The sequence below is a fragment of the Phyllopteryx taeniolatus genome, chromosome 7, assembly GCF_024500385.1.
Source record: "Phyllopteryx taeniolatus isolate TA_2022b chromosome 7, UOR_Ptae_1.2, whole genome shotgun sequence".
In the NCBI taxonomy this organism is placed as follows: domain Eukaryota; kingdom Metazoa; phylum Chordata; class Actinopteri; order Syngnathiformes; family Syngnathidae; genus Phyllopteryx; species Phyllopteryx taeniolatus.
Genome location: NC_084508.1, coordinates 13039682 through 13063055, shown reverse-complemented (window position 1 = coordinate 13063055; position 23374 = coordinate 13039682). Strand labels below are relative to the sequence as shown.

At 40.4% G+C, this 23374-nt stretch overlaps 3 protein-coding genes across 4 annotated transcripts; 2 read left to right on the top strand and 1 right to left on the bottom strand.

Annotated features, from left to right (window-relative positions):
- The first annotated feature begins 674 nt into the window (after window positions 1-674).
- LOC133480308 (serine protease 57-like) lies at window positions 675-4004 on the top strand. The gene is made up of 5 exons (XM_061778104.1): window positions 675-792; window positions 868-1021; window positions 1998-2127; window positions 2240-2494; window positions 3509-4004. Exons 1-5 carry the CDS (start codon window positions 756-758, stop codon window positions 3683-3685), a joined length of 753 nt encoding a protein of 250 aa, XP_061634088.1. The 5' UTR covers window positions 675-755; the 3' UTR covers window positions 3686-4004.
- Window positions 4005-5720: 1716 nt separating this feature from the next.
- Window positions 5721-14778, top strand: LOC133480309 (spindlin-W-like). 2 transcript variants are annotated; one of them, XM_061778105.1, is made up of 5 exons: window positions 5721-5973; window positions 6489-6534; window positions 8759-9006; window positions 9983-10216; window positions 13521-14778. In XM_061778105.1, exons 2-5 carry the CDS (start codon window positions 6515-6517, stop codon window positions 13724-13726), a joined length of 708 nt encoding a protein of 235 aa, XP_061634089.1. In that variant the 5' UTR covers window positions 5721-5973; window positions 6489-6514; the 3' UTR covers window positions 13727-14778. The 2 variants fall into 2 exon arrangements, with proteins under 2 accessions (XP_061634089.1, XP_061634090.1); XM_061778106.1 differs by having other exon boundaries at window positions 5722-5973; window positions 8763-9006.
- micos13 (mitochondrial contact site and cristae organizing system subunit 13) lies at window positions 14569-22489 on the bottom strand. The gene is made up of 4 exons (XM_061778107.1): window positions 22330-22489; window positions 21845-22001; window positions 19376-19433; window positions 14569-18007 (listed from the first exon to the last, which is right to left on the bottom strand). Exons 1-4 carry the CDS (start codon window positions 22356-22358, stop codon window positions 17910-17912), a joined length of 342 nt encoding a protein of 113 aa, XP_061634091.1. The 5' UTR covers window positions 22359-22489; the 3' UTR covers window positions 14569-17909.
- Between the last annotated feature and the right edge of the window lie 885 nt (window positions 22490-23374).

Here is a 23374-nt window from a genome sequence, read left to right as displayed (position 1 = left end):
GACCCTCCTCTCCAGCACCCCTGAATAGACCTTACCAGGGAGGCTGAGGAGTGTGATCCGCCTGTAGTTGGAACACATCCTCCGGTCCCCCTTTTTAAAAAGGGTGACCACCACCCCAGTCTGCCAATCCAGAGGCACTGTCCCCGATGTCCATGCGATGTTGCAGAGGCGTGTTAACCAGGACAGCCCCACAACATCCAGAGCCTTTAGGAACTCTGGGCGAATTTCATCTCACTGCAGGTTGTACAATAGAGGATAAATTGCATAAGCATTGTTACAGTTACTCGCACTAAAAATAACCTGGATAATGAGCCACTTGCTGCTTCACCAAGTCTGAATACTGAGAGCTTAAGTCTCAGAAGATGCAGGCGTTTATTTTTTGAACTTTTGGGACATATTTTTCTTGAATATTCTGGATGAACTTTGGCATGTGTAATATACCAGAGCAGTGAGCTAAAAGTGGTCAGATATCTTTGTCTTTAGACTTGGTGAAGCAGCATGTGGCTCACTATCATTGCCAATGTTATTTTATACTCTGTTACAAATATTTGAAAAAGAAGTGTATTGGTTTTGGATGCACAGATATTCTAAGTTGAATAAATCGCGCAAACCTGCTTTTTTGTAACTGTCAACTTTGCAAAACCTCCACCAGCATGTTGGGAAATCCACTGAAGCAACGACAGACCACAACCCAAGTTAGTGCACTAAATAAGAGGAAGAAGCCTGAGAGGAAAGTGTGCATCAGAGCAAGTACCATGGCCATCATACTGTTGCTTTTCTTCATCCTATATGGTGAGCTTGTCTTCTTCAAGAAAGTTTATATTCCTCCTTAAGAAATAATACGAGGACAGTTTTATGGGTTTTTAGGAGCTGACGGCACTCACATCATTGGAGGCAGAGACGCTCTGCCGCACTCGCGTCCATACATGGCCTCACTGCAATTTCGTGGGCAGCACATCTGCGGTGGCTCGCTGATTAGACAAGACTTTGTCCTCACTGCAGCACACTGCAGGATACGCCGGTAAGAAAAAGCATAAAACTACTTAATTATTGGCTCTGAATTGAGGGATGTTTAAATTCCTTCATTCACACCTATGGACAATTTAGAGTCTTCAGTGAACCTAACGTGCCTGCTTTTGGAATGTGAGAGGAAGCTGTAGTACCCATAGAAAAAACATGGAAGCACGAGAGCATGGACCACCTCTCGCCCTGAGTCAGCTGGCATAGGTTTCAGCACGTCCGCCACCCTAGTGAGGAAAAGCGGTATGGAAAATGGATGGATGGATGGAAATATTAATTTAAGTGTATAATGTGATTTAAAAAAAATAGTGGTCACTGCAGCGCACAGTGCCACCAAGCGGTCAGTGTCATAATTAATTCATGAAAAGAGTTGAAAATCTTCACAGTGATTCATTCAAGTTTCACGAGAAAGAAAACTCATTTAAAAAAATAAGCTAGTCCAAATGGTTTTAGTTTCCTTACCATTGCTATTTTGTCAATAAATAAGTTAAAGTTACTCCCAATGTTTTATCCACAATGAAAGCTAAGCTGCACTTTTGTGACGAATGAATGAATATTTTCCAGCTTCTGATGTGCCCGCCTGACCTCCACAATGCTTTTTATTCTTCAATTTAACATTGTGCATTACATTTTCGATGGGGCTAATGGTTAGGACTTCCACTTCTCAGTTTTGAGATTCGGATTTCAAATTTGGGCTGTGGCCTTCCTGTGTAAAGTTTCCATGTTCTCCCTGTGCGTGTATGGGTTTTCTTCAGGTCTTCCTCCTAAATTGTCCGCAGGTGTGAGTGTCAATGGTTGTTTGTCTATGTGTTCCCTGTGATTGGCTGACGAACAGTCCAGGGTGTACCCTGCCTATCACTGGAGCAGGGCAATATAAAATGTATGGATGGGTATTGCCAGTCGTCACTTTTATATTGATGTTGTCTATTAAGAACCTTGACTCTGTATGAAATCTGCATTAATGTGTACTTTTACAGCGCTTTCACGGTGGTACTGGGAGTAGACTCCCTGACAGGTAATGAGTCCACCAAGCAGGTGTTCACCACTGCTAAAGACATCCCACATCCCGACTACAACGGCCATGAAAACGACATTATGCTTCTGAGGGTGAATACGTTAAATCACGCTGCATCTTTTTGTGCCACAAAAAGCCATGGAACATGCAAAAGACAACTAGAATACTCCTTTGATGAGGTCACACCTATTTGACACCTGTCAGCTCAACGGCAGTGCCATCCTGACTGAGGCGGTGCAGCTGATCGTTCCCAAAAGAGGACGTCTGCAAAGACGCAGCAGGTGCATCACGGCCGGCTGGGGGGACATCGGTGATAACAACACCTTGCCCATCACTCTTCAGGAGGTCAACGTCACCCTGCTGTCGCAGCGCACATGTCGCCGACGATGGCAGATAGTTCCCATCACCAGGACCATGGTGTGCGGCACGGGGTCCCGCGCCTTTCAAGGCTTCTGCTCGGTAAGATCTTGACCGCACGGGACCACTACCATAAAAAGAGGTGCGCATATTAGCATTAGCCAACAGGGTTATTCTCATGACGGGCACACATCCACACGACAATGAACCCTCGCTATTCGAGGGACCAAGTCCCCACGCGAGTCGTAAAAATTTGCGAATAAGGAAAAACCCCGTAAAAATGTAATTGCCAATATTGATAGTTTAAACCCTAAATATACCCAAACTATGATCCCAAAACACTTTATCATTTCACTCATTTTACAACATTACCCTTAAAAATAAATGGCTTAGAGTAGCAAATGACAAGATATGCCCAGAAAAGCAGTCTGCCAAAATGCGTGGTTGGAACGGCCACTTCTATCTGAGCACAAGCACTACCATTTTTGAAAATCAGATGATGGGTTCTGGAGAAATTGATTTATTAAAAAAAACAAAAAAACAAGCCTTTTGAGGGAAAGTTTTTGTCTATTGTTGCCTATAGAAAATGTGATCACAAAACCACAAAATTACAGTAAAACAGTAGTAGCTTCATTATTTTTGAACACATCACCTCGACCTTTTAATTTCATCTGCTACTTGGGGGAACCCCTTCTCCGATTGGCTGATAAGTTTCAGTTAAAAACATCTGCCAATAAGCTTGTACGTGCCTAAATTCAGAGGGGTTTTGCAAGTCGCCGCGTCAGAATCACCGTGACCTTTCAAATGGCGTCACTTATGCTAGTAGACGTGTGGAGGACATTTGAGGCATTTGAAATGTATGTTCCATGTTTTACTAAAAATTCAACAAAGATGGCAGCCTGGCCAGTTGTCACGTTGCTACTTACAAATCTGTAAGCTGTTGTGTATGTCACGTTTGATGGTAGCGGTCACTGGAATAGCCAACCCAGCCAGAAAAACTCGTATGAACTTCATCTACGAGCCAACAAACAAAAGTACCACAAACTGATATAAGGTTTATTCAGTCACATTCTTGTATGACTCTCCTACTTGTGTGTTTGTGTGTGACATGTTCAGGGTGATTCAGGTGGTCCACTGATCTGCGACGGCGAGGCGGCAGGCGTGGTGTCGTTCTCCGGGCGACGCTGCGGGAACCCCAGAACCCCCGACGTCTACACTCGTGTCTCGGCCTTCACTGACTGGATATCCACGGTGTTGAATAGAAATTCAACAAATGACCATCAAGCTGTGTGACATCATTGTGTCCAGTTACACAACTGATGTATTAGTGCTGAGTTAGTCAATGCATGATAATCATTTATGTCGGAATGTCACTGATTTTGCTACAGTATGTTGTACGCATTAGGCACGCTTCAGATGGTCCATTTTCCAGATTAATTGACGTTTTCATAGCCAGGCAGAGACAAAGCGGAATTGAAAATAACAAATCCAGAAGTTTCTTTGAGTTTCTTTTTTGCTTGCTTTACCATTGTAACGAAGAAGCAACCACTGGTCATTTCAGAGGAAGCTTTTGACAATTTGTTTTGGGGATTAAATAAATATTACATATGCATTGACTAGAAACAAGCGTTTTCAATCCCAATTATAGATGGTTAAATGTTGTAGGGTAACATGATCAACAGGTCCACTTATAGTAGAAAATTTTGAACCACTGAACTAGAGGATATATTCAGTATTTTTTTCCCAATAGTTTGTATAGTATTACATTTTAGTGCTTGTTCCATTAACCCGCCTCACATTAACATTGCCTCTTATTTAAATATTACATTTTATATGCAGTACAGTATATATATTATGTAAATTCCAAAAATGAGTTGGTAAAGTGCACAATACGTTTTTTAAATATTTGCATAATGCTTTATAGGGAAATTAAGCATATTTAGTTTGGAAAAATGGACATTCTCCAGCCAATCAGTTAAAATAACACAGAGTTAATTGAATATAAATAAATGTGTATATTAAACTTTTTATTTTTTGGGGTGGTAATTATTCAAATTTTGAAGAAGAAAAAACAAAAGAAAAATTCTTAAATTAAAATGCATCCAGTATATTTAAGTATAAATGTGTATATTCGATTGGTAGATTATTTTAATAAATGGGGAAAAATACATTTAAAAAATACTGCACTCATTTTGTTTTGTAAAAATGTACATGAATTTGTATATTATATTGGCAGATCAGTTTTAATACAAGGCGTGTCGGAAATGTTCCAGGACTGGTGTCACAAAAAATACGTACCGTATTTTAAATGCTATTTAAAAAGTACGTAAGTAGTAAGTTTCCCAATTTGAAGTATTTCCCCTGAAGTCTACCGTACCTTTACAGCCATCTCTACCATGCCTTCACTCACTACTAGAAAGATTGGTTGCTCCAGTACAGCTGTGTTTTTCTCAACCAGGCACTGTTGGATGCTCAGCACATTGTGAGCAGGCACGTTGCCATAGTGAAGCAGTCACGAGTTGCCTGTTTCGCCTTTTCACGTGCACTGAATGAAGCCAATTTTGCAGGATCCCTTTGTACACGTTGGTTGATCGTGCCGCCCACATTGAAAGGGAAACTCATAGTTTTGAAGTACAGTATATCTTTTGTGACAAGTCGATAAGCTAATTATTACAATTTAGGAAAAGAATACTTTAAAATTCTATACTAATTTTCTCATGTTAAAATGAACATAGTTGGACATGAAATTGGATAAACATGTCTAATGAAAAGGCCAAAAAAGTACCCACACCCAAAACTGAAATTCTACCACGCTCATTTTCTTATGTTAAAAACGTAGTATGAATTCATTAGTATATTATGTTGGTAGCTCATTTTCAGAAATGGGGAACATTTTACTTTAAAATAATGCCAGACTATTTTTTTTATGGACGTTTCTGCCAGTAAAAGAAATGTAGGGGGGAAAAAAGGTTTAAAATAATAATAATTTAAAAAATTTGACCTATGAGATAGTTTCTCATTTTGATTGAATAGCTGATACTTACTATATTGCAAATGTGATTTAATATCTCATAACTGTGACTTAGTATCTCATTTTTATGACTTAGTATCTAATAATTATGACAACTTTTTTTTCTTTCGTACAAAATTTATACTACAACAATTTTCCCATGTTAAAATTTAAAATACTTCCTACCATGTCTACTGAGCTTGCCCGCCTACATTGCCCAGCGTCCATAGCGCGCATGCCCACGTCTTCTCTGGTTGGTCGGGGCCAAAAGGCATGCTTGGGAAATGAAGTCCTCGCCCTCCAGCTCCCGCTTTTCACGCAGCTTTCGCGAGATTTCCCCGAGTCGGGTTCTGTGTGGAGCAACATTTTCTTTGGCAGACGAACAGAACCGAAATGAAATCTGCGTGCAGGTGAAAGCAGACGAAAAGCTCGTCGGCGACTCGGCGTCCAGTCAGTGTGTGCTTTTCGGCTGTCAGTGGAACTTCGAAAGGGACGGATGTAGCTTCTCGCCGCCCCTTGCCTCCCTGAAACGTCTGCATTGAGGTGGCACTCGGACAAGCGAGGGAAACTGGTAACATGAGATTACAGAATTAAACTTGACCTTATATGTTGGATGTAAGCCAGCACAGGTGTGTCGGCGCCTTCTATAGCCTTCGTCTCGTCACATTTGGGACATACTTCTTTTTTTTTTTTTTATGTGTCATTTTGCCAGCACTAGCTGTCGGTTCGACACGGCTGGCGTACCGAACAGGGTCTCGTTAGTTCCAAAGTGTTCCTTAGCGGTGAGCTAACTGCTAGTTAGCCGTGCCAGACGGTGGCACACGCCCACACACATAGATACATACATACATACATACACATAATCACTTCCATTGCGATCGACGCAGTTTAGGTGACGTAAATACACAGGAAGTGGTTCCGCAGGACGGGATCGCATTGGCTGAGGGGAGCTGTCGATCTGCGCGCATTACGATGACGTCAGTCGTTGGCGCAATTTGCTCAAGATGTTTTGGGAAATGTTTCACATGCTGTAGCTATTTTACTAGCCGACTGAATAACTAAAACAATGTTCTGTTTTCCTTTCAGCCTGTAACCTTCGAATTTGTGGAGGCATGTCAAAGAAAAGAGGCAGGTATGTTAATACTAAGATGTATTTAGGGAACGTTCGGAAATTTTATCTTACGCTCTCACTGCTCTAAGAGTGCAGAGTTCAGAGAGGCAGAGCGCGCCCCATTTTATAGGAATTTACGAACGCATGTGTTGCCCGTGGGCTGGGATACGTCAGTGCGTTCGCCATATTGAATGTGTCAGTTGTGCCTGTTATCATCTCGTCCTGTCTGACGCTCCAGCCGCTCTGTCTCCTCAGTCAGAGCGTCAGGAGTGCGCTCCGACACTCCCAATCACTGAACGGCACACTCCAACAACACTCTGAACCCTAACATTTGGAAATTTACTCCAAGTGTGCGCTCAATACTCCGGAAGGTTCGTAAACTCAAAAGCATTGTTGGAGTGTGCCGTTTGGTTATTCCGAGCCCCACAATCTGGGAGTGCCGGAGGGCACTTCCGCCGCTCTGATTTAGAAGACAGAGCGGCCGGAGCGTCAGGCAGGACGAGATGTTTACTGGCAAAACTGACACATTCAGTATGGCTGATGCACTGACATAACCCTGCCAATGGCAAACACGCTCGTTCGTAAAGTCATAGAAAATGGAGCGCGTTCTGCCCTTCTGAACACTGCACTCTCAGAGCGTTAGATTAAATTTATGAACATTCCCTTAGTCTGAAACAATATATAAACTAAACTTTAAAAAAATCTCCCAAGGGCGGTACGAGTTGTATGGAAAATTATGGTGCATCGATCAAACAAATGTTTCTTAATACAGCATATATTAAGTGCATTTACGATTAAATCAAAAAATTTTCTTTTAACACATTTTGTAACACATTACACAAGACATATTCAAACTACGGCCCTTTGCGGCCCACCACCTGTTTTTTAAGCGGCCCAAGGCATATACAAAAATTGTATCCCCTGTCCTTTGCCTGCATTGTAATACTGGCCTTCTACACTGGGTGGCAAGACAGGAGAAGAGAAGATTAGAAAACGTGTTCTCATTGCTCACTTTTCCACCAATCACCTCGCCTCAGAATCGCAATTGTTTGCTCCACTTTCTGCTGTGTATAAAGGTCAGCTTTGTAGCGATGGCTCTTGTCTTGGTTCTGAACGTGGAGATGAGAGACAAATTCCTTGTGTGTTTTGGACATACTTGGCAAATAAAGATGATTCTGATTCTGATGAAATTCTGCTGTTGCTCAATGCTGGGGAGGATCTATTATAGCTGAATACAGACCCACCCAAAAATCCTGACAAATCCTTGACTTGCTGATTTCTTTGAATGTTTCAAAAGTCACTCTTGGTTTTGTATTGTTCATTTGAAATTTAATTGAAACATAAAGTGGATCAAATTCACATTGTAAAACCTACATTCACTGAGAATATTCCCAGTACCATCTTTCATTTGGAATGTTCATCCATAAGTTAGTGGTACACATTGATGTTTGCACCACCTTTTTTGTAGCAATTTAGCCACTGTTTAACAAATCCCTGACTATCATCTTACAACATTTTGGAAGTCACTGAAGCACATGTATTTCTGATGCATTTTTCAACCATTGGGAGATCCCAATCTCATGTATCATGCTTGTAAATGCTGATAACGCTCTTGTTAGGGGTGCCTTTGCAGCGTAAATGAAATACAGTGGAACATCTTGGTCAAGGTGACATTGTTGACGTACAGTACTTATAGGCGAGTCGCTTTCATGACCTGCGAGGAATTTGTGTGCTTGCCAAAGGCGAATGGCTTGACAAAAAAAGAAAAATGTTTTACTGTACCAAAAATAGCATGTTCCAGACTTACTTAATACTTGTTTTGTATTCCGCAACCATGATGCTCTCTCACTCTCTCTCTGTCAGTGCTCTATGTACAATAGACAATCAATAGAACCATTACACCATGGCCACCACGTCAATGCCCCACATTCAACATGGCTGCCACATAGGCATAGGAGGCATGTCTTTTGGAATTGGCTCGATTCATATTGTATATCTATGACCTGGAAATAAATCAGTCCCATTCTCTGCCTACATTGCGCCACAGCGCTAGGAAACAACAGCGGCCACATTGTTCAGTCCTGACGGTGTGTTTTATCCAATATACGCTATATCGTGGTCTGTTTTATCTTGGTTACACTGTAGTTCCTTAAAGGTCATATTTCAGAATGATAACCCCACAGATTTACTGTATGTACTCTCGATGGCCCAAGTCAGAGGGAAATAACACCCTTTCATTTGGCAGGAAGCGAAGCATCGGGGAGCTGAGCGATGCCGGGAGCCCCGACCCCAACTGCATCCTTGGCGTGCGCATTCAGCACAACTGGCGCGAGAAGGGCAACCAGAGCAAATGGAAAGGCACCGTGCTGGACCGACTCGGCGTTAACCCGTCACTCTTCATGGTCAAGTACGACGGCTTTGACTGCGTCTACGGCATTGAGCTGTTTAAGGACGAGCGCGTGTCTAACCTGCAGGTCCTCTCAGAAAGTGTTGGTATGTTCATGAAAACATGTCCCTTATTATTCTTATGACAAATGAATGGCCTTTTAGGGGCGTGAACATGCCTGAAAGTCACCAATTTTTGCAAGTCTGTGTATCCTGGTGAATGTGTTGTTTAGGGGTGCCTGAACACAACCACTCAAAACACCATCAATAACTCCACACACACCACAAAATTTAGAAAAAATTCAGCCCAGATATAACTTTAATTAACATGAAATTGGGTGGCCATATCTAGCATAACAGGACTCATGAACATGTATGTCTCAAGGACCAATGGCTGAAATTGAACAGGAAGTCAGCAGTTTTGGTTGAAGCGGTCATTTTGGGCAAATTCCAGGGATCATACTATAACTAACTCCAACTAGAGAATTGGCCCAAATGAGCCCCAATCAGAACAATGACTCACCTGTTTGGGGCCCTCAATGTGCCTGAAAACTAACACAAGTTTGCAAGTGTATATATCCTAGAGAAAATGTGTATTTTAGAGGTCTGCGATCAACAAGTTAGAAAAAAATATCCGCTCCTGACACCAGTTTCACTGAACAACCTGAAACTTGGTGGAAATATTTATCATAACTGGATGCTTAGAAAAAGTCTCAAGGATCCATTCCCAATATGTAATATGAAGTTGGCAATTTTCGTTTGGGCATTTTGGGTGATTTACAGGGTACATACATACTGACAAACGCCTACTTGGAGATACACCCAAATGTACCCTAAAAGCAAGCCAGTAACCTACGAGACAGATGGGCGACGCTAAAATCTTTTGCCTATGCGATCTATTGTGATTGGCGCTTTACTCAAAGGTTGATGATCATTTCAAAGATTCTCCTTGGAATTGTGGGTGCAAGTGCCTGTTCATCGCTGCTGAAAGCATTAGTTCATTCTAATTATTATTACTGTGGTTGTACCTCAAATTGTGCGTAATTTGGGGGGGGGGATTCATCTCATGCATCTTTGTGCACAGTAAACAACAGGATCAAGATACCCACGGGGGCCGAGGAGCTGGTCGGCAAAGCCGTGGAGCATCTCTTTGAAAAGGAAGATGGTGAGAAGAACGAGTGGCGAGGGATGGTGCTCTCCAGAGCGCCAATCATGACCAACTGGTATTATATCACCTATGAAAAGGACCCAGTTCTTTATATGTACCAACTGTGGGACGACTATGCCGACGGGGACCTCAGGATTCTGCCCGAAGCGGGTACGTAATGGCGTGTCCAGAACAACCATTTTTAATTGTGTCTCTGGGCTCCCCATTGGAAAGTGTGTCAAGACTAATTATTTTTAATACATTATTTAACCACCAAGATTTGCACCATCTGACACGCATTCCAGCATTATTAGCATACAGTAACTACTCTTTCTTTAGGCAAAAGTATTAAGACACCTGGTTCACATCTATAGGAGAACTATACTGTAGGATATACTGTAGACAGATGAGAATTATAAACTGCACTGGAATAAATAGAGACTATACATTAGCGCTTGAAGATTATGGCCAAAATAATAATCACAATTATTTTGATCAATATTGTAATCGGGATTATTAATCCCGATTATTCCTCATGTTAGGGAAAAATTGCACTACTTTTTAACAAACAATATGTAACAGTTTTCAGTTCAAAATGTACAAAAAAAATGCTACTTTCACGAGGGCTAACTGAATAAATGTGTTATTACAAAGTGCAATCAGGAATTGCAACTTAATGGAAGTCAATACAGTTTATGCATAGAAGGCAATAACATTATTAGGCTGTAAGCACCGACTTTTCATTTGAAAATCCCTGTCGTCAATATGGTGAATTGTCAAGGACGTTACGTTACCATTTTCCAGCTTGACCATTGGTCAGTTGTGCACGGTCACAAACTGCAAAGAATAGTTGTGATTTCCCTCTCCATTTACTTCAGAGTTTTTTGTTTTCCATTGCGGTCAGGCCAGCTGAAAAGCCGAAATTAGAAATTAGTGTTTTACCGTGACACGCCACCTCTCCGCCAACGTGCTGAGAGGTCCAACTTCAAAATAAAAGCGTCATATATTACTACATTGGACATCAATGCCATTTTAGGCTTTTATTTTGAATTTAACCATATGTTCGCCCCCTGGTGGCTGACTGACTAGGTTGCGGGCATGCAGCAGTGCCCACATTTTAAATGTAAAAAATCAACGATAAGGCTCATTTAATCGTGGCAGCAAAAATCGTGATCACGATTAAAATTCCATTTGATTCTGCAACCCTACTTTACATTCAGAAGTGAACAGTAACAGTAAGAATAGTACAGCATTGTGTGTAGGAAAATAACTATACCTGGATCAATAAGTAGTCTTCAGTAAATGCATGTGTCCAAGCATGGCGCGGACTTTATATATTTTTTTCACACTGGATTATTTCTAGTTCTGTTTATTTCTATCGTGCGAGGTGTCGGTTATCGTGAATAAGCGATCAGATTAATCATATGGCACGTACATTGTGTGCATTAATTTGCCTGAGCGTGCTGCAGACTTTTTCTTATGGACTCTGGATTATTTCGAGTCATTCTGTTTTATATTTTTTTTTTTTTGCAAAAGGTGGCAGTTATCATCAGTAATTTGAAGGTAACTATTGCCTAACAGTACAGTCTTCCCTCACCATATCACCATTCACTGTATTGCAGATTTTGAAATTGTACAGATCTAATTTTAACACACATTTTTCGCTATATTTCAGCATGAAAGACAATGTCCAAAGTTTAGGATGATTTTACTCACTACATCGTTAGTTAATGTAATATAGCCTACCACCACTAGTTAGAACGAATTTTAATCCCTCCACAGGTGGTCAAGGACAGACATAGGCGCCGGTGCACTTTCAATCACTTTACTAAATAAACAGTAAGAAAAACACACAAGTGCATTCATTTACGAGCTACCGAGGGCTACGCGATTAGCCACTTAACTATCGCTATCCTGAGCCCACATCAGCGTCACTCAACAAGCCAGGCCCCTGCCTTTTAAAGGCACACACATTCAAAGGCAGATGTACAACAGTGTAGAAAAATGAGGATGGCAAAACTAAGTGGACAAAAAGAATACCTGCACCTCATCAAACAAATTTAAATATTAGTCAAAGACAACACAAGTGAACACCAAATGCAGTTTTAAATGGTTCTTATTATTAAGTGAGAAAAAGAATCCAAACCTACATGGCCCTGTGTGGAAAAAGTGATTGCCGTCCCTGTTAAAACATAACTGTTGTTTATCATACCCAAGTTACATTTCTCTAGTCACACCCAGGCCTGATACTACCATACTTGTTCTCAATCAAGAAATCACTTCAATAGGAGACCTGCCTTACGAAGTGAAGTAGACCAAAAGATCCTCAAAAGCTAGACATCATGCATTTAAAGTAATTCAGGAACAAATGAGAAATAAAATAATCGAGATCTGTCAGTGTGGAAAAGGTTATAAAGCCATTTCTAAAGCTTTGGGACGCCAGCGAATCACAGTGAGAGCCATTATCCACAAATGGCCAAAACATAGACAGTGGTGAACCTTCCCAGGAGTGGCTGGCTGACCAAAATGAACCCAAGAGCTTAACTCAGTTAAGGTCAGTGTTCATGACCCCACCATAAGAATTGAGTTCCAAGACGAAAACCACTGCTGAGCAAAAAAGAGCATTAAGGCTCGTCTCAATTTTGCAAGTAGACATCTTGATGATCCACAAGACTTTTGGGAAAATACTCTGTGGTCTGACGAGACAAAAGTTGAACTTTTTGGAAGGTGTGTGTCCCATTAAAGTAACACTGCATTTCAGAAAAAGAACATCATACCAACAGTAAAATATGGTGGTGGTAGTCTGATGGTTTGGGGCTGTTTTGCTGCTTAAGGACCCAGAAGACTTGCTATGATAAATGGAACCATGAATTCTGCTGTCTACCAAAAAATCCTGAAGGAGAATGTCCGGCCATCTGTTCGTGACCTGTTTGTTAGCAGGACAATGATCACCACCAGCAAGTCCATCTCTGAATGGGTGAAGAAAAACAAAATTAAGATTTTGGAGTGGAATCCGATTGAGATGCTGTGGCATGACCTTACAAAGGCGGTGCATCCTTGAAAACCCTCCAATGTGGTTTAAATTACAACAACTCTGTAAAGATGGGTGGTCCAAAATTCCTCTACAGCGCTGTAAGAGACTCATTGCAAATTATTGCAAACACTCTATTGCAGTTGTTGCTGCTAAGTGTGATCCAACCAGGTATTAGATTTAGGGCGCAATCACGTTTTGCTCACAGGGCCATGTAGGTTTGGATTTTTTTTCTCCCTTAATAATAAAAATCTTCATTTAAAAATTCATTCATTTTGTGTTTACGACTAATATTTAAATTTGTTGGATGGAAACATTTAAGTGTGACAAACATGCAAAAAAATAAGACATCAGGAAGGGGGCAAACACTTTTTCACACCACTGTACTTTTAAAATGCCACACACATTTTGATCAAAACATCTCAACATTTCCATTTTGTTCAGAAAACAAACACCTGCTGCCTGCCGACAGGAAGCCGGGGGAAGAGACTGAGAGCCTGGTGGGCAAACAGGTGGAGTACGTGACGGACAAAGGTGTGAAAAGGACCGGCCTGGTCATCTACCAGGTCCCTGCCAAGCCCTCCGTCTACTACATCAAATATGATGATGACTTTCACATCCATGTCTATGACCTGGTGAAAACCACCTAGAAAGAGAGATCCCTCCCTCACCCATCTTTCGAATTTCTTATTTAAAGCCATTGCAGAATAGTTGACGCTTTCTCATTCATGTATGCTTTTTTTGTTTTTTTCTTTGTATGTTTGCACAGCACAACTGTAGCGTTCAATCTACTCGCCGTGTCTGCATTTCCAAGTGTAAAAGGCCATATTTCTGTTTGCTGACACACAAAGTTGGGATACACCCCACTCCACATTGGCATTAAGTGGACTAACAAGGGAGTTAAACCCATTATTTCTGGAATTATACGTACTTAAAAGTCGGGACGAATGGAATACCGCACAAGTGCTTTACAAGACATTTAGTGTTTAGCCTCTATTTGGCTATGTTATGAAATCCATCATTATCGCAGGGTATCTGCTCCTTTAACAACAGTGCATTCTTTGTAATGCTTAGAAGGATGACATTTGCTTGCATCCCAATGACACCATTAAAAAAAAAAAATCATCAAGTGCCTTCAGGCTCACTTATTTTTTATTAATTTTTTTCCCAATACTTTTCATATCTCAGAGCAGGGGTGGAGGAACCATGTACTAAAACAAATACAACCTCAGACAAATGCTTATAATACTTTTTTTTTTTTCATAAATAGCAGTTTTGTCCTTCTAGGATAAAAGGTTCCCCACCTGTGTCTTTGAGATCGCGTATAAAGGCTTTTTATTTTTGTTGTTGCGTTTAAGTGTCTTCTCAATAGGCAACTTGCAAAAATGCTTGCAGTCAAGTGTGTCCTGGTGCTTGTTGTGCTTGGCAGTAAAAAAAACTAAAAAGATGCAGTATGAAAAACTTTATATACAAAACCACCAGTGGTCGTATAATCTGTTGATATTGTCAGGAGCACTTTATTGTACAACGTTTACATGTTTAGATTAGTTTTTCTCCCTCTGCCCAATAATATGCTTCATTTACAGGCATGATGGTTAAAAAAAACAAAAACATTGCAGCACTTTCAGTATTTAATGCGTACAAGTTGTGTGAAATTGTTGTGAATATTTCATCCAAACAATAAACAGGTAGCTCAAACCAATTCTGATTGTAGTTGTGTGATTTCTCAGTAGTTCACCAAACTCATGGGGGTGGAGGATGCCATACTCTTCTAAAAACAACAAAACCTCAGATGTATCATTTATCCAAAATCTAATTTGAATGAAACTTTAAAAAAAGAACATTGGTTATTTGGCTCGAATTTATCTTTGCACTTCATTTCCTCCTGCACCTGTAAACTTATTTTAAGGTAAACAAGATTTTTGCAGAAGTTTGTTATGATTCTATGTTCCTGTACATGTGAAGAAGAAAAAATCAAAATAATCATTGTGGAACAGGGAGCGGTTGTAGAACCTGTTTTAATAGTGTGAAACTCACCATACAAGACCTACATGAGGATTTTTATCAATCATTGACTCCCTAAAAATAAGACACTCACCAGCCACATTAGCCACTTATTACAAAACGCCTTTAACAAGATAAAACATTTTTATTTGTTTTGATATTGTCAACAATATATAAATTTGGCCAAGGCTAAAATATTAAATTACAATCTGTGAGAATTAACTTTGTAAAGGCAGAATTTTATGATTGAATTATATTGGCTCTTGTGAGATGGTTCTGATTCATCTACAGTGTCCGTAAAATATTCAAAGCTTCAATTTTTCCACATTTTGTGACAGCCTTTTTTCCCAAAATGGAATAAATTTCCCCTTTAAATTCCATACACAACACCGCACGATGGCAACAAAAGTTTTGTAAACTTAGACTATGTACATATTTATTTTTTAAAATACATTGTCAAAAATCTAAAACAAAATTTCACATTGTCAAGTGGTGTTGAATTAAATTAATATACTCAATTTTGGAATAAGGCTGTAATGAAACAAAATGTGGAAAAGGTGAAGCACTGTGAATACTTGCACTGTACTGTATATGTAACTATTGACACAAAAGAAAAGTTTTAAGATTGTATTAATTACGCCATCCATTTTAGCTGAGTTTGGGCAAGAGGTGGGCGACACCCTGAACTGGTCGCAGCCAATCACAGGGCCCATAACCATTCACACCTGAGGACAATTGAGTTTCCATTTAACCTAACAAGCATGTTTTGGGGCAGTGGGAGCATAGCAAAGAAATATCCGGCCAAAAAGTAAATTATTTGAGGACACATTGAGCAATAGTTGTTTATTTAAAAACTTTATATTATAGCATTATGTACAATACTACAACCCCAATTCCAATGAAGTTGGGACGTTGTGTTAAAAATCAAATAAAAACAGCATACAATGATTTGCAAATCATGTTCAACCTATATTTAATTGAATACATTACAAAGACAAGATATTTAATGTTCAAACTGATAAACGTTATTGTTTTTAGCAAATAATCATTAACTTAGAATTTTATGGTTGCAACACGTTCCAAAAAAGCTGGGACAGGGGGCAAAAAAGACTGAGTAAGTTGAGGAATGCTCATCAAACACCTGTTTGGAACATCCCACAGGTGAACAGGCTAATTGGGAACAGGTGGGTGCCATGATTGGGTATAAAAGGAGCTTCCCTGAATTGCTCAGTCATTCACAAGCAAAGATGGGGCGAGGTTCACCTCTTTGTGAACGAGTGTGTGAGAAAATAGTCCAACAGTTTAAGGACAATGTTCCTCAATGTACAATTGCTAGGACTTTAGGGATTTCATCATCTACAGTCCATAACGTCATCAAAAGGTTCAGAGAATCTGGAGAAATCACTGCTTGTAAGCGGCAAGGCCGAAAACCAAGATTGAATACCCGTGACCTTCGATCCCTTAGGCGGCACTGCATCAAAAACCGACATCAATGTGTAAAGGATATCACCACGTGGGCTCAGGAACACTTCAGAAAACCAATGTCAGTAAATACAGTTCGGTGCTACATCCGTAAGTGCAACTTGAAACTCCACTATGCAAAGCAAAAGCCATTTATCAACAACACCCAGAAACGCCGCCGGCTTCTCTGGGCCCGAGCTCATCTAAGATGGACTGATGCAAAGTGGAAAAGTGTTCTGTGGTCCGACAAGTCCACATTTCAAATTGTTTTTGGAAATTGTGGACGTCGTGTCTTCCGGGCAAAAGAACCATCCGGACTGTTATGGACGCAAAGTTCAAAAGTCAGCATCTGTGTTGGTATGGGGCTGTGTTAGTGCCAATGGCATGGGTAACTTACACATCTGTGAAGGCACCATTAATGCTGAAAGGTTTTTGGAGAAACATATGCTGCCATCCAAGCAACGTCTTTTTCATGGACGCCCCTGCTTATTTCAGCAAGACAATGCCAAACCACATTCTGCATGTGTTACAACAGCGTGGCTTCATAGTAAAAGAGTGCGGGTACTAGACTGGCCTGCCTGCTGTCCAGACCTGTCTCCCATTGAAAATGTGTGGCGCATTATGAAGCGTAAAATACGACAACGGAGACCCCGGACTGTTGAACAGCAGACGCTGTACATCAAGCAAGAATGGGAAATAATTCCACGTACAAAGCTTCAACAATTAAGTGTCTTTAGTTCCCAAACGTGTATTGAATGTTGTTAAAAGAAAAGGTGAGGTAACACAGTGGTAAACATGACCCTGTCCCAGCTTTTTTTTTTTTATTTTTTTTTTTTAAACGTGTTTCAGCCATAAAATTCCAAGTTAATGATTTGCTAAAAACAAAGTTTATCAGTTTGAACATGAAATATCTTATCTTTTTAGTGTATTCAATTAAATATAAGTTGAACATGATTTGCAAATCATTGTATTGTTTTTATTTATATGCAACACAATGTCCCAACTTCATTGGAATTGGGGTTGTACAACCTGCATCCCTTGAATTGAACAACTTGGTGAACATCTATTCTATAGAACACACTGGTGGGGAATCTTTTTCCTATCCGGGGCCATTTTAGTCCTCCATTGGACAATATGGTGACAATTGAACAAGTGTTTATTATATTAGGAGCATTAGTGTACTCTTTTTTAATACGTTTACAATTGCATGGCCAAGCCAAATGTTATCGCTGGGCGTATGTGTCCTACCTGGCTTACATTCCCCACCCATGCTCAATAGGCAACAATTCTTGAGGACATGTCAGTCAAGTGCAAAGTGATAAAGACATTTAATAACAATAATCCGTTTGTCCCCAGAGGTGTTACTGTTCACTTGGCGAGGTCTTTAACATATTGCAAGCCCCGAGTGGAATATTCGGTTGCTTTTCTTGGCGCCTCCGACAGAGCTGAAATGGACGACCGCACCCCTGCAACAGAGTCAAACAAGGATTAGCAGCTGGCTTATGCAGAAACTAAACATTGAAAGATATTGGGTGAAAAAAAATAAATACAGTGGTACCACATATGGCCTTAAAAGTCATACCAAAACGTGTAATGACTGTGATGGAAATGTACGGGGCTGCTACATGTGATCAGGTCCACAATAATGCCAAGCGCTATTCTGTAGGTATTGCTCAGACTAATACAATTACGTACCAGTCTATTCATCTTCTATTCTTTGGATTGACTTCACACTTGTATTCATTGTTGTTACATTACAAAAACAAATAAGCCAAACTCCAAATGGTTTGGATGGTCACTGAGCTGATGTTTTGCATGATAATAGTTCAAAGTCCAAGTTTGTCCAAGCACAGAAAAAGTGAACTTAAAATTCTGTTTTTAAATGGTGATTTAATTTATTATGGGGGGGAAATCGATTCAGTTACCTGGCCCTGTGTGGAAAAAGCAATGGCCCCCTAAACCTCATAACTGGTTGGGCCATCCTTAGCAGCAACAACTGAAATCAAGCGTTTTCAATAACTGGTAATGACACTCTCACATCTCTGTGGAGATATTTTGGCTCACTCTTCCTTGCAGAATTGTTTGAATTCAGCTAAAATTGAGGGTTTTCGAGCATGAACTGCCTTTTTAAAACGTCATGCCACTGCATTTTAATCGGATTCAAGACTAAACTTGGATCAGGCCACTCCAAAACCTTCTTTTTGTTTTTTTAAGCCATTCAGAAGTTGAGTTGCTTGTGTGTTTTGGATGGTTATCCTGCTGCATAATCGAAGTGCACTTCAGCTTGAGGTCACAAATTGATGGCTGAACATTCTCCTTCAGGATTTTCTGTTAAAGAGCAGAATTCATGGATCCATCAATCACAGCAAGTTGTCCAGGTCCTGAAGGACCAAAACAGCCCAAGACCACCACACTACCACCACCATGTTTGACTGTTGGTATGATGTTCTTTTTGTGAAATGCTGTGTTACATTTACGCCAGATGTAACGAGACACACACCTTCCAAAAAGCTCAACTTTCATCTCGTCAGTCCATATAATATTCTCCCAAAAGTCTAAGGAATTATTCAGATGTTTATTTTGCAAAAGTAAGACGAGCGTTTATGTTGTTTTTGGTCAGTAGTGGTATTCGCCTTGGAACTCTGCTATGAACTCTGCCATGATTTAACAAGGGGGGTAATTACTTTTTCCACACAAGACCAGGTAACTTTGAATCGGTTTTTTTCCTGATAAATCAAATCATTTAAAAACAGCATTTTAAGTTTACTTCGGTTATATTTGTCTGATATTTACATTTGTTTGATGATCTAATATTTATTTATTTATTTGCTCACCAGAATTCCAGGCCTCTACCGGAGAGAATTCAACCTTGGGTAGCGTTGGAAGCTGAGCCTGTTGAGACAGTCAGAAAGATTACATTCCATTCAAACTCCAGTGACATTAATGTTTATACGTTCATGTAGATTCTGAAGTCAGGTCTCAGCAAACGTTCAATGGAGGCAATTTGACTATTGAAGATGCTTCACCTTTAATCCTAAAGGCTGTTAAGGTTTTAAAGATTCAGAGTTCTGCCATTTGTCTTTTTTGGACATGCCCCCTCGGGCTGCTAACATGGGGGTTGTTGTTTTTACCTGGAATAGTACCCCTATTTACAGTATGTCTCTGATGGGTATGTCCCCTCACCTGGCACACCTACCAGAGACATAAACGGGTCAACTCGACAAGATTCAGAATTGAAGAAGCCATCTGGATTAAAGATGAAATGTTTTCAACAAGCAGTAAAAATCCAGTTGCCTTGATTCATCTTTTTTGATTCCAATTTATATGTAACAATAGTTGTACAGTATGCCAACGTCACCTTGTTTTTAAAAATACAGGGGGTCCTCGTTTTACGTCATTGGAGGTTTTGCAGTTACAGACGGCACATATTAAACTTAATTGTGGGGCATTGTAAGAATACATGCTCACATAGGCTAATGACAAAACAATGGTACTGATTAAAACACTGCAACGATAATGAGTTGAAACTCCCCTGCATAGGGCTTCTTAATAGCTGTTGCTGGCTAATGGCTAGTAGGAGCCCCTAAGATGTGGCTGATATTTGTCCATGTCAACGACATGTTTTCTTGGTTGTTTTTGTTCTGAAAATTGTGTACATTTCAGGTTTTTTTTTTTTTTTAAAGTTATTTATACAAAGTAGGTGAAGTTTGCTTTCAGTGTTGGGAGTTACTTGTTATTCATTTTAAATGTAAATTATTTAATAAAAGATACCTTTGCTTGTCCATCATCCTGGTTTTTGCTTTTTTTTGAGGGGGGGTTACATGGCCCTTCTGCCTAGAGCCCCCAGGGGATCTAGAAACACCCCTGCCGAGAAGTGTTTTTCCCCACAATTATTGACTAATTAAAATATTTTGACATTCTGAACGCCACATCATGAACTAGATTGCACAGTGGTGTAAGAATCTGTTATCACATGCCACAAGGCGGCATGCTCAGTTACCACCACTTGTTTAATTTATTTATATTTCTGGCCTCCGAGTGTTTTTTATACAAACAGTTATAGTAATGACGACATTACTATTTTGCTAGCATAGGTTAGTTGAAGACTCTATTTTGCTAGCATAGGTTAGTTGAAGTTGAAGCTCGGAGTAGGGCTGCACAATTAATTGAATTTTAATCATGATCGCGATTTTGGATACCACGATTAAATGAGCCTGAACATCTGTGATTTTTTTACATTTACAATGCGACCGTAATGAAAAAACTACAATGGAGAGGGAAATCACGACTGTCAAGTTCTGTGCACTTCGTGTCCGTGCACGACTGACCAATGGTCAAGCAGAACAAAGGAAACGTACCGTCCTTGACAATTCACTATATTGACGACAGGGATTTTCAAATGAAAGGTCGGTGCTTGCAGCGTAATGTTTATTGCCTTCTATGCATAATCTGTATTTGCTTCCATTACGTTGCAATTCATGATTGGACTTTGTAGTAAGCAGCATTTATTCAGTTAGCCCTTGCTAAAGTAGAATTTTTTTGGGGGTACATTTACTTTTTTTTATTATATATTATTTATTCTTATTTAAAGATTCATTTTGAACTGCAAACTGTTACATGTTGTTATTAAAAAGAAGTGCAATAAAAATAAAGATTTTTCCCTAACATGAGGAATAATCGTGATTAATAATCATGATTACAATATTGATAAAAAATAATCGTGATTATCATTTTGGCCATAATCATGCAGCCCTAGCTCAGCGTAAGAATAAGTCCACACACGGAACAAGAAGGTACACTCTGTTACCACTGTACCTGCTGTTTTTAATTTGATTGTTTATATGTGCCCTTCTATTGGCTGGTGGCTGACTGGTTTTGCACATCGGCCTCACAGTCCTGATTTTAAGCCGGCCTCGCCTGTGTGGAGTTTGCATTTCCTCTTGTGGCTGCGTAGGTTTTCTCCCACATTCCAAAAACATGCATGCTAGGTTGATTGAAGACTCTGAATTGCCCCACAGGTGTGAATATGAGTGTGAATGATTGTTTGCCGAGATGCTCAATCCAGTTCAGGGTGTACCCAGAGTCAGCTGGGATGGGCTCAAGCACACCCACGAATTTAGTCAGGATAAGCAGTATGGAGAAACGAAATACTCCGTTAGCATATGTTGATGTTGATGAGTGACGTCTGCTCGTTCTGAATTGCGCACAAAACTTAACGTCGCCGCCATAGACACAGAACTCAGTCATAAACCGCTTAGCCCTTGTACAGGTGACGTGTCTCGATATAAGGTTGGCACTAGTACCTCCAGGCCAAAGTACTTCATCCACTCCTCCACAGCGGGTGGTATGGCTGTACTGGCACGCCCCAGGGCCTCGGAGCCCTGCTCACTGGAGCCCAGCAGCCCGGAGTCATAGGCCACGTAGAGAGCACCCCCTGCAATGGTCACCTTCGTGGCCAGTCTGGAATTTAAGATGGAACAAAGACGTAAGCACACTTCTATTCCAACACGTCACATTCTAATAAAATAATGGCGCACTACTTGGAACGTGTCCTCAGCTTATTCTTTTTTTTAATTAATTGTAGATATTAACTCGTTGATGTAAGACGTTCAGAAGGTTACAAAACAGAATGAAACCAGAACATATAGTAATAATGTGTTTAATGGTACTGACTTAATTAATTCGATAGCCTATGACAGCAAGACAGCTAGTTTCGCCTGTTAAAACTGACTGTCTTGGTTGCACGTCTCCATTTAGCTGACTCCTAAAACGTCAATAAAACACTTACTTGATCACAGGGAAAATTTTTGCTGCCATGTTTCCCAAAAGAGAGCTTTCCTTTCAAACCAAGGCCGATTCTTGGTTTAAGAAGCGCACCAAAAACAGACAGTAGTGAAGGACACACTGTTTGTCCATGAATGTGTCAATAAAGGTTCATTCAAAGTGATGGGGTTTACGACAAGTGTCGTAAAACTGTCACAAACAGGCACCACATGCTTTATTTTATTTTTAATTTTTGAATTTTTAGTCCCCCGCCAGTTTTTAACAATATACAATAAAACCAACTAAAGTACATTTTTAAACATGTTCATTCAAAATATTTTCACGAATAAAACGACACTAACGATACTTTTTCCTTTTTCCCCCTCACTATTTATACAGCCGGACGAAGAAAAATGTTGATAGTACAAACATGTGTTCCATGACAAGAGTTAACATGTCAAAACAATGTAATGCAAACGTACATTGGCCTAATTTATGACAAGCATTTCTTTCTGGCAAAAAAAAAAAGAAAAAAGAGGGGGCGGGGGCTTTCTGGCATTCGCTCACGCGTTGTTAGGATTCCCACATAGGATTCTAGGCAGAACACGCCCTGCTCCAATATTACTGGCTCCAGGACACGCGCGGCTGCACTATAATTGGCTGTTATATCCCTGTAGACCTTCCCTACTGCTTCCAGCTGGGAAAAGATGTGACTTAAGTGCGGCGGCGATAATGTTTCCCACTCACCGTAACCCACCCTAATACTAACCTTAACCCACCCTAAGCCTAACTATAACAAATGTCTTTGTTTTTATTTCGTACAAATGTGATGCTTCCGATGTTCACGTCGTTACATCTGCACTGCCTGCGCTTCCCCCGACGTAGGAGCCAATCATATTGCAGTGGGGCGTGTCCTGCCTGGAACCTTTGGGAATCCTAATAACGCTTAGCTCACCTGCTCATCTTCCGGTCACATGATTTCGACGTCGTCTCGTGTTGTCCGATGTTGCGAGGAGGGGGGCGTCGCTCCGCATCCCTACAGAACATTCACCTTTCGAAGGGAGGCCACC